The sequence below is a fragment of the Chrysochloris asiatica genome, unplaced genomic scaffold, assembly GCF_000296735.1.
Source record: "Chrysochloris asiatica unplaced genomic scaffold, ChrAsi1.0 scaffold00071, whole genome shotgun sequence".
Classification (NCBI taxonomy): Eukaryota; Metazoa; Chordata; class Mammalia; order Afrosoricida; family Chrysochloridae; genus Chrysochloris; species Chrysochloris asiatica.
This window is the reverse complement of record NW_006408589.1, coordinates 9,881,913-9,894,117: the sequence shown is the minus strand read 5'-3', so window position 1 is coordinate 9,894,117 and position 12,205 is coordinate 9,881,913. Positions and strand designations below refer to the sequence as shown.

At 39.5% G+C, this 12,205-nt stretch overlaps 1 protein-coding gene across 1 annotated transcript in view; it reads left to right on the top strand.

Moving 5' to 3' along the window:
* Positions 1-12,205, top strand: part of DOCK2 (dedicator of cytokinesis 2) — a 658,261-nt gene that overhangs the window by 291,470 nt on the left and 354,586 nt on the right. The window contains exon 27 of the mRNA XM_006864832.1: positions 10,013-10,108. Within this exon, the coding sequence (XP_006864894.1) occupies positions 10,013-10,108 (96 nt within the window). The remainder of the gene's footprint in view (positions 1-10,012; positions 10,109-12,205) is intronic.

Here is a 12,205-nt window from a genome sequence, read left to right as displayed (position 1 = left end):
CATCTTCAAGGAAGGCCTGGTAGAAACTGATAAATAAAAGAGTTGAGCAAATTGAGTCAGTGGCAGTATGATACAATAAAAAGAAAAAGAAGATGTGGGTTCCAAGCCTCACACTGCTATCACCTAAACATTTCTGACAGTATAAGCCCCAGGCCAGGAGTGGGGAAATCCAAGATCTGATTCAATCTAAAGCAATGATTGCACCTCAGGTTTAAGAATTGGAGTCCCTGGAGTTGGCACTGAGGGTGAGAAGTTCACAAAGCGAGGATTAATGACAAGTCTGTTTAAGAAGCATCTGACTCCATGCAACAAAATCGGATGAAAATTATTAAATAAAGAGGATAAAGTAAAGGGTAGGGCCAGTGCTAGCAGCCCCCAGACTCAAGTGTACTAAAAGTAAGCTTAATAAAAGCATTCATGCTGGCTGATGAAAACTCCAATCCTTTCCTTTCATTCAACTCCTAGCCAGGCTATAATCCCTGAAGAGATCCAGAAGATCAGAGAATTTTTATTTGTGGAATCCGACCAACTCAAGCAGAAATATTTCCATATATTGATATTTGAGTCTCTCCAAACTAAACGAGAAAATAATAGTATGTATAATAAATGTTGCTGGACAACTTGAGCTGCACATGCAAAAGAATGAAATTTGACCCATAACTTATACCATATAAGAAACCTAACTCAAAATAGATCAAATGTTGTGTTGTTGTTAGGTGACACCGAGTCAGTTCTCACCCATAGCAACCCTATATATAAACAGAATGAAATAGTGCCCGGTCCTGTGCCATCCTCACAATTGCTGTTTTCCTTGAGTCTATTGCTGCTGCCATTGTGCCAATCCATCTTGATGGAGGTCTCCCTCTTTTTCACTGTCACTCCAGTTTACCAAGCATGATACCCTTTTCAAGGGACTGGTCTCTCCTGACAAAATGTCCAAAGTGTAGAAGACCAAGTCTGGCCATCTTGGCTTCTAAGGAGCATTCTGGTTGTACTTTCTCCAACACAGATTTGTTTGTTGTTCTGGAAATTCATGGTACCTTTAATATTCTCCTCCAACACCATAACTAAATTCATCAATTCTACTGTGGTCGTCCTAATTCACTGTCCAACTTTCACATGCATATGAGGCTATTGAAAATACCATGGCTTGGTTGAGACACACCTCAGTCCTCAGACTGACATCTTTACTTTTGAACACATCTTTACTTTTGAACACTTTAAATAGGTCTTGTGCAGCAGATTTGCCTAATGCAATATGTCAGTTGATGTCTTGATGGCTGCTTCCATGAGTGTTGATGGTGGATCCAAGCAAAATGAAGTCTTTGAAAACTTCAATCTTTTCTCCATTTATCAGGATGTTATTTATTGGTCCAGTGGTGAGGATTTTTGTTTTCTTTACATTGAGGTGCAACCCATACTGAAGGCTTTAGTCTTTGATCTTCATCAGTAAGTATTTTAAGTCCTCTTCACTTTCAGCTAGCAAAGTTATATCACCTGCGTTTGGCAGGTTTTTTAATGAGTCTTCCTCCAAATCTGATGCCATGTTCTTCCTCATATTATCCATCTTCTCGGATTATTTGCTCAGAATACAAACTGAGTAAGTATAGTGAGAGAATACAACCCTGGTGCACACTTTTCCTGATTATAAACTATTCACTGTCCCCTTGTTCTGTTTGAACGACTGCCTCTTGGTCTATAAACAGGTTCCTCATGAACACAATTAAATATTCCAGAATACTCATTCCCCACAATGTTGTCCATAGCTTGTCATGATCCACATAGGCAAGTCTTTACATAGTCAATAAAGCAAAGGTAAACATCTTTCTGGTATTCTCTGCTTTTATCCAAGATCCATCTGATATCAGAAATGATATCCCTCATTCCATGTCCTCTTCTGAATCTGGCTTGAACCTCTGTCAGTTCCATGTCAATGTACTATTGCAGCTGTTTCGAATTATCTTTAGCAAAATTTTACTTATATATGTTATTAATGAAATTGTCTGATTATTTCCACAGTCTATAAGAACTAAATTTTTAGAACTCTTAAAAGAAAACATAGGGGTAAATCTTCAAGACTTTGTTTTTGACAATGGATTCTTAAGATATGACACTAAAAACATAAATAACAAAATTTTAAAAATAGGACTTTATCAAATTAAAAACTTCTGCACATCAAAGAACTTTACCAAGAAAGTAAAGGGACAGCCTTAAAAAATGGTAGAAAATATTTGCAAATTATAAATTTCATAAGATTTCATTCTTCAGAGGAAGACTCTCAGTTAGATGAATTGACACAGTGGCGCAGCAGTGGACTCAAACACAGCAATGATTGTGAAGAAGACAGTACCTGGCCATGCTTGCACTCTTATTCTTAGGTTCCCATAAGTCAGAACCAACTTGATAGCATCTAACAACAACAACATCCAGAAAGAATATAAATAAACTCCTATAACGCAAAAACACACACACACTTAAACTTCAGTTTTAAAGGTAACCTACTGGAATAAACCTTTTTCCAAAGAAGATATTCAAATGATCAATGTTATCCTTGTTAGGCGCCATCAAGTTGGCTCCCACTCATACAACCCCTATGCACAAAAGAATGAAACACTGCCTGGTCCTGCTTCATCCTCATAATTACTGTTACTGTGCCAATCCATCTTGTTGGGGGTGAGATGTCTTCCTCTTTTTTGCTGACCCTTCACTTTACCAAGCATAATGTCCTTCTCCAGGGAGTGGTCCCTCCTGATAATATGTTTGAAGTATGAGAGACGAAGTCTTGCCATCTTAACTTCTTAGGAGCATTCTGACTGTACTTGTTCTAACACATGTTGGTACTTTCAGTGTTATTCTCCAACACTGTAAATCAAATGAAACAGTTCTTCTACAGTCTTCCTTATTGTCTAACTTTTGCATGCATATGAGACTATTGAAAATACCATGATTTGATTCAGACACACCTTGGTCCTCAAACTTGGTTCAGACACACCTTAGTCCTCAACCAGTCCTCAAATCTTTGCTCTTGAACCCTTTCAAGAAGTTTTGTGCAGCAGATTTGCCTAACGCAACATGTCATTTGGTCTCTTGACTGCTGTTTCCATGAGTGGTCATTGTAGATTCAAGCAAAATGAAATATTTAAGAACTTCAATCTTTTCTCCAATTATCATGATATTATTTATTGATCAAGTTGTGAAGATTTTTGTTTTCTTTACATTGAGATGCAATTTATTTCTTTGATCCTCATCAGTAAATATTTTAAGTCCTCTTTGCTTTCAGAAAGCAAGGATGTATATTATCTGGAGATCGCAGGTTGTTAATGAGTCTTCCTCCAGTCCTGATGCCATGTTCTTTGTCATATAATCCAGCATCTCCAGCTATTTGCTCAGCATGAAGATTGGATAAATATGGTGAAAAAATACATCCCTGGTTCACACCTTTTCTGATTTTAAACTATTCATTATTCCCTTGTTCTGTCAGAACTGTTTCTTGGTCTGTGTACAGGTTCCTCTAGAACACAATGATGTGTTCTGGAATACCCATTGTCTTCATAATGTTATTCATAGCTTGTCATGACCCACACAATCAAAAGCTTTTACATAGTCAATAAAGCACATGTAAATATGTTTTTTAACATTCTTTACTTTCAGACAAGATCCATCTAACATGAGCACCTAGTTCCACGTCGTCTTCTGAATCTGGCTTGAGTTTCTGGCAATTACTTATCGATGCACTGTTGCAGCCAGTTTTGAATTTCCTTCAGCAAAATTTTACTTTCTTGTGATATTAGTGATATTACTCAGTGACCTCCACAATCTGTGGGTCACCTTTTTTTGGAGTAGGTACAAACATGGATCTCTTCCAATTAGCTGGGCATGTAACTGTCTTCAAAATTTCTTGGCATAGATGAAGTTGAGGCTTGGATTTTTTCTTCAGTTCTTTCAGCATGAGAAATGCTGAGTTTGTTCTTCTTTTGGCTTTCTAACTCCAGACCTTTGCACATTTCATTAGAATAGTTGACTTTGTCTTCTCTAGCTGCCCTTTGAAATTTTCCACTCAACACTTTTATTCTTCAATTCTTCCATTGGCTTTAGAATCTCTACACTGGACAACAAGTTTCAGAGTCTCTTCTGATAATCCATTTTGATCTTTTCTTTCTTTCTTGTCTTTTTAATGACTTTTTGCTTTCTTCCTGTATAATGCTCTTGATGTCATCCTACAATTCTTTTGGTCTTCTGTCATTAGTGTCTAATGCATTAAATCTGTTCTTGAGATGGTCTCTAAATTCAGGTGGGATTTGTTCAAGGTCATATTTTAGCTTGATCCATAAGCATGTGAAAAGATACTAAAGTTCAATTAGTCATTTCAGTCTGAAAGCTCCCAACTAAATAAGTTGTATAGCAGAGTATTATGGGATCAAGCAGACTTGAGTTTGAATCGGAAGTCTGGGAATTCAATATGACCTTGAGGAGTTACTTTTCTGGAGTTTCTGTTTCTGTCTTTATAAAATGTTAGTGATTTGAATCCACTCATCTGAGCCCTGCAAGAAAGATCCCGTGTTTCATTTCCGTAAGAGTTGGTTGGTTGGTTAGTTGTGTGCCTTTGAGTCGGTTCTGACTCATAGCAACCCAGTATAGGGTTTCCGAGGCTGTAAATCTTTTCGGGACCAGAAAGTCTCATCTTTCTCCCATGGAACAGCTGGTAGTTTTGAACTGCTGACCTTGAGGTTAGCAGCCCAACTCATAACCATTCTGCTGCCAGAGCTTTTTAAGAGTACAGTCATTGAATGCCTTGTGGAGTGCAGTATTTTCTGCCATGAGTAGGAATCAACTTGACAACAATGGTTTGGGTTTAGATGTGGGTTATTGTTAGGGGTGATCAAGTTATTTGAGATGTGAATAGTAGTGACAATTGCATAACATGAGTTAATTTTGACTCATATTTGTCACTAATTTGTACACGGAAGTCTGGTTGAGATAGCAGTTTTTTTGTGTGTGTCTGTTACATGGTTTACCATAACCAAATTTAAAAGAGAGGGAAAAACCATGTGATCTTCATTTTATTTCCAAGTTTGTTTTCTGCACACTTGTCATATATATAACTGACCTTCAAAATTAGCACAATGAGAATAAAGTAATGTTACTAAGTTCTTACTGGATACTGTTGTCTACTGTCTGCTCTGACATTAGGCTTATCTCTGTTTAAAACAAAAAAGAGTGTAGCATGTACTACAGAAGTTTATAGACATGTAATTACTCAATGTAATAAGAAGGATTGAAAGAAATGTGAATAAAGGGAACATCTTTAGCATGATTTGATTCAGTGTTGTGAAATGCTATAGTTTGTATTATCATTAAGAAACATCTCATGTAGGGGATGTCTGTTACTATTCTAGAAATAACATAGGAGATTGGTCATTTTAAATTCCATTCCAGAACATCTTTGGGCTTCCACGGGTCCAGGGTGAGCCAAGAGAACAGGACTGGCTGCCTACACACTCCTACATCTCCAGCTCCACTTCTACTGTCTTATGCATTGGGCTTGTGCATACAATTTCAGTTCAAGAAAGGACTCCAAGTCCCTTTCAGATCTAACAGCCTATAATTATTAAAAGAAAAAAAAAAATCACTACAATTTGCAGTGTGTTTAGGTTGGATGGATTAATTTCTTTGCCAGAGCCATAATAGGAAGACTGATTTTGTCATTTCAATTACAAGCCACGGTTTAGTTCGAGTCTGGAAGCACACTTGCTGAGCATTTCCCTCCACTTGCCTGGCACTGGAGCAATTAACAGGATGTGATTTGTGGCTGCACTTTTACTGCTTAGCACAGGTTTATCATCTTGAAAGTTTTCCATTTGCATAGATGCTATACATTCTTTGGGTGACATTTCGATATCACCGAGAGTTTGGATTATGCATTGCCTTGTACTGCACTCTCTGCTACGTGCCAGGAATCTTCAAGTCCAGCCAGGAATGCTGATGCACACCCAGGGGAATAGGAGTTGCAACCACCATTTATTGAGAGCTTACTATGCGCCAACCCTTACGATGGAGGGCTTTACCTGCACTGTCTTGTTTATTCCTCAAACAGTACTTTGAAATTTGTATTGTTTGCTATATTTACCAAGGAAAGATACTGAAACTCAGAAGTAACCTGCTCAAGGTCACACAGTTTGAATTAGCAGAGTTGGGATTCAAACTCAGTTCTGTCTGATCCTATAAAATTCTGCTGCACAACATCCTCTATTGGGAGTTTTCAGAGTGCAATGAATTGAATTAGACAGTTTGCCACTTTTAAATACCAAACTTCCCGAGCAGTCTAATTGCTGTTCTTTGGACTAAGAAGAAGTGGTTATTTTTAAAAAAAAGCAGGGTGGGCAGGAGGTCAAGAAAAAAAGGGGTTTTAATAATTCTGTTTGTAAGGGAAGAGGTACAATCCTAAGAGGGGAAATAACATCAAATGGATCTAGGCGGATAAAATTGCAGAGGAATGGAGAGCAGATAAGGGAGTAATGAATGCATTGCACTGAAGATTTTTTAAAAGGGAAAGATTTGAAGTCAGGGAAGGCTTGACTACATACTGTCTTGGTAGGTGGCAGAGTCTGTCTACAATAACACATAAGAAGGAGGTTGATGAGGTCCCAAAGTAAGGACCAGAGATCTGTATTTGTGCTCTAAGCTGCCTTTGGGAATTTGGGCAAAGATCAGGCTCTGGAATCAGATTGAGTGTTTTAATCCTTCTTCCTTGACTGCCTAGCTGGGTAATCCTGGAGAACTGAGTTAATGCCACCCATCTTGTTGGGAAATGTGATAACGTGTCTAGCAGGGTATCAGGCACTCAGAAAATGATATCCATTATTATGCTTATCATCATAAACATCTCATTCACATAATGCAAGAAATCCTGTTACTGTTAGTTGCTGTTGAGGCAAATCAGACCCAGCGTGACTCCCTGTGTGTCAGAGTAGAACTATACTCCACAATGTTTGCAAGGTTTTGACCTTTTAGAAGTAGATCGCTCAGCCTGTCTTCTAAGGTAATGCCTTTAGGTGAGTTCAGATTGCCTACTGTTTGGCTGGTAATCAAGCACTTATCTATTTACACCACCTAGGGATTCATGAAGTTTATAATTCAGCAAAGAAAAGAAAAAGGTTTGGAGGGAAAAAGGAGGCGTAAATCAGGAGAAAGATTATGTTGCAGCCAAGAAGTGAAGGGGGATGTTGTCCTTAGCCCTTGAGCACCAGGAAGGAAACCCCATACCTGAGGAGAGGAATGGATAGTGGAGGAGCTCAAAGCTAGTAAAAGACTGAGGTCTGGTTGGACTTAGTGGAGCATGAGAATTTGATTCTGTGAAACCTACTCCCTAATGGATGCATTGGGGGCATACAGGCTGCTGGTAGATTCTAAAGAGCTTAAATATCAGGAGTTTGCCAAAGTGCAGGAGATGAGTCTGGGACAGAGAGAGAAAGGAAACTCCAGGTTATTAATCTTTGGATTTGATTGTTGTTTTTGTTAGGTGCCATCGAGTTGGCACTGACTCATAGTGACCTTATGCACAGCAGAATGAAACACTGCCTGAACCTTGGCCAACCTCACTACTGTTGCCACGCTTGAGTCCATCAATGCTATCACCTCGCTGGGGGTCTTCCTTTTTTTCTCTGACCACCCCCACCTTACCAAACATGATATCCATCTCCAGCAACTGGTCCCACCTGACAATATACCCCAAGTATGAAAGACGGAGTTTGGCTATCTTGGCCTCCAGGGAGCACTCTGGCTGCACTTCTTCCAAAATGGATCTATTGGTTCTTTAGGCAGCCCATGGTACTTTCAGTATTCTCCTCCAACACCGTAACTCAAAAACATCAATTCTTCTACAGTCTTCCTTATTCACTGTCCAGCTTTTGCATATATATGATTTGATTTGTCACTGTCCAGCTTTCACATGCATATGATTTGATTTGATAACCACTGAAAAAATTTAAATTTAATTTTTTTTCATTGTAAAGTGTGAGGGTTTGCAGACAAGATCATGAGTTTTACATTCAACATGTCATACACTTTTTTTTTTTTTCTGATACGCTTTTGGTTTTTTTTTAATGTTTATTGTGACTTATGTGATAGTTTACATGGGAGAATATTAGCTTTACATTCATCCTATTGTGTATCGTTTCATTGCCATGGTTACAATCCCCTCCATGCATCATCAACCAACCAAAGGGTATACCCTACAAGCCTGCTCCTCGGTCATCAGCACACAGCCCCTCTTCCTCTCTAGGTCTAAGGTCCCCAGCCACTCCATCTCTTCACATCATTGTCTCTGCCTCCATCTCTGGTGTCACTGTTTCTCTGGGTAGGGTCCCGCACTCCGCTCTTCTCCCTTAATGGTCCCAGGGACCACTGCTCCTGGAATGCAAAGTCAACCACTCCCCTCCTTTTGCTACAAAACATCTACCTTTACATTTCCAACCCTCACAGTCAGTCCTGATAGCACTTATTCACTATTGTACCACAAGAGTTTTATCCCCATCTTCTTTCATCAGCCCTACCCAGACAGGTTGAATACTACTCAGTGGAAATTCTACCTTCCTCCGCATCCTCTGGATCTAGGCTCCCTCTTGAAAGTTTGTAAGGCAATTACTTCTTGCCTTTGTAGCCCCCCTCACTTTGGTAGCCAATGTCCAAATCTATCCTGTGTTATCAAGAGGGTGGGAATGATCCTTGCTGTAAATATTTGTTTCCTCTTTTGAGCTGCTGCATCCATAGTTCAACTTGTAGGTCAAGTTCATCAAAATTGTATCAGATTATTCCTTTTTTCCTTTTCTTTCTTCTTCTAGTTGAGTTCTGATCATCAGCCCTTGAAGCCAGGTCAAGTGTGTATTATCTGTAAGTGTGGGTGTCCTTGTGTATATGCCCTCACTTCTTTTTTTTCTTCTTCTTGATGTTTTATTTAGAATTGTATGATAGTTTACATGGGAAAATATTAGTTTTACATTCATTCTATCGTATATCATTTCATTGCCATGGTTACAATCCCCTCCATGCATCATCATCAACCTGCAAGCCTGCCCTCCATGCTCCCCTCTTCCCCCCAGTCTTCAGCACACAGTTGCTCTCCGTTTCTGGATCTAAAGTCATATACTTTTTCATCTCAATGATTACATTCCCCTCCATGCAAAAACAGTTATTCCACTTTCTCCTGTGGTTCCTATATCCATTCCACCCACCTTCCCATCCTTTCTCAACTTTGTCCTAAGGTAAATGCTGCTCTTTTCATTTTGAATGATTGACCTTTTCATGGTGAGCATACTTGTCCAGTGTTGTTGTACCCCCATATACCTGTCTACTGCTTGGCTGAAAATTGGGCTAGTGTTGGTTCCTTTGCAGTCCTGAAGGGTGGTTAAGGGCCATAATCTCAGGTTCTTTCAGTCTCTTTCTGACTACGAATTCCACTCTTTTTAAAAAAAATATTTTTGAATTTTGTTTTACATTTCCCCCTACTCCACTCTATCTGGAATCTTCTAATTGACCTTTCAGAGCAGTTGGTAGTGGTAACCAGACACCCTCTAGTTCTTCTTGTCTCAGAGGCTTAGAGACTGATGTTCACATGTTCTATTAGTCTACTGGACTTACTGATTCCAAGCATCGTCAGTTCTTATCACTCTTCTTTCTCCCACACATGGTGAGACCAATAGGTGCACATTAAATGACTGCTGGTGAGCTTTTAAGATCCCAGAGGCTGAGGATGTCTTTAAAGCCCTCTTTCTTTTCCTTGGCCTCCACCAACTGTAAATCTGTTTTTCTTCCATTGGCTACATTAAAAGACAAAACTCTAAGATAGATAGAGTTGGTACTACTGCTGCTTCTGGGGATAATGGTTCTAAGGTTGTCATAGGGGGTACACTGGTCTTGGCGATCATCATGTGTGATCACTATTGTCATGTTCTTTGGAAGAGTTGCAGAGGTACGGTGTCCAGGTTATCATACGATGTCTCCAATTTTGTTACAGGCCTTCACCTACCACCACATCCAAGAGATCATGGTCCAGTTGCTTCGCACAGTGAACCGAATGGTCATCACTATGGGCCGGGATCACCTTCTGATTGTAAGTAAATTGTTTTCTCTTGCCAAATGTCTAGAACTCTTCAGGGTCAAGGAATGGATGTTCGGAAAGACCAAATCATATCAATAACCAATCACTGCTTTGTTTTCGAGTTCAGGAGTCAATTTTTTCCTATTTGAGATGGGACAATATGGTAGTTACTCAAGCTGCTGAAAGGAAATAAGACTTGGAATTTGTCTAGCAAGTTGATCACACCAGTAGAGGTGGAATGGTAAAAAGGGACCAGTGAGTGAACATGTTGTTGTTGTTGTTGTTTTTCATGAGCACAAGGCACAATGTCCCAGATGCAAATCTACCAGGAGTCTTTCCTTTTGGCTTGGAGTCAAGTAGTACCTAGTCTTAGGGTCCTGTGAGCTTGGTTTTCTAAGTGACTTCATTGAGCGTTACTTCTGCCCATAGAAACCAGTTAATGCAAGATATCTGCTAAACTTTGGGTTATTTTTCAGTACAAACACTATATCCTGTAGCTCAGGTGAACCCTGCCCCAGACTCAGAGTTCATCTCTAACACCATAACCTCTGTCCATCTTGCTTTAAAGAATGGGCCAAATATGCAAATGCCTACAGGAGCCAGCCACCATCATAGATGAGTGTATGTCCAACCAGGTAACTCTTCTGCTCAGATTCACTCATAATAAAATCCAGACCTTTCCCAGGGCCTGAAGTGGCCTCATTCATGTTGCTCCACACTCACACAAAGCGTGATTCGATTTGCTGTTCCTTTGGCCTGACTTGGCTTTCCCTCAAGTGACTGTGAATGTGTCCTTATTTTAATCAGATCTTGACCTAGATACCACCTTATCATAGAAGCTTTCTCTGTCCCAATCATGCTATCCAAAAAACTGGTACCTTTCTATTTTTCACTCTCAACCCTTTTGTTTATTTTTCGTATGTAAATTAATTTGCTTATTCTCCCTGTGAGAATTTGAGCTCCAGTAGAAAAAGGATTTTTTCTTTTTTTATTTCTGGTTGTAGCTCAAGGACCTACAACAATGCATGGCATGCAGTAGGTGCCCAATAAATGCTTGTGGAATGAACAAATAAGTGTAGCCGGTAGGTGCACTATTTTCTAAAAAGGTAAACTGCTACTCAGCTGTGACTGATAATGCCATGTACACTTGACCCATGATGTTGCCAGAATTTCTACTGAAGTGACATTGAAAATTCTATACTTCATGCGACATGTCTTGATATTTAAGTGTTGGAAACTAATTTTTAAAAAAACGTTTTAAAACACTGATCCCAAAAGAGAATTCACTTTGGGAGTGCCAGGCTGGTCTCTCTGATTTAAGCTATTTCAGTAATAGCTAGGTTGTTGAGTATATCACGATATACTATAATCGCCTTAGAGATGCAAATGTAATGTATTGATTATTGTTCTTACAGTAGCTGGGGAAATGATTGTATCTATTGTTGTTACCCATTTGGTTCTTGTATATCTAGGAGTCCTGGCAGTCTGTTTGAGTCCATTGTTGCTGCCGTTGTGTGGTGCCTTCCAACATAGGGGGCTCATGTTCTATATCAGACAGTAATGTGTTATGATCCCTAAAGTTTTCATTGGGTAGTTTTTGGAAGGGGATCAGCAGGCCTTTTTTTCTTGTCTCTCTTAGTCTGGAGCTCTGCTGAAATCTGCCTGCTAAGGTTGACCCTGCTAACATTTGAAATACTGATGGTATAGCTTCCAGCATCATAGCAACAGATAGGGCACCACAGTAGGACAAACTGACATGGGTGGTGAAAAGTGTATTTACTTAACTTTTATTGTGTACATTTCAAAAGCAATGACATTCATAGGGAGCCCAGCAGAGCCCCAGCTGCCTTCCTGTGTGTAGAGAGAGCCGTGGAGACTGGTCTTTGTTGTGTGTCTCACTTCCTACCTTTTCACTTTCAAAGCATCACTCAGTTACAAGCTTTCATAATCCTGAATCTCGTAATATACATTGTTGTTGTTGTTAAGTGTCATTGAGTCGATTTTGACTCATGGCAGCCCTGTATAAGATTTCTGAGGCTGTAAATCTTTATGGGGAGCAGAAAGCCTCAGCTTTCTCCCATGGAACCATTGGTAGTTTCAAACTGCTGA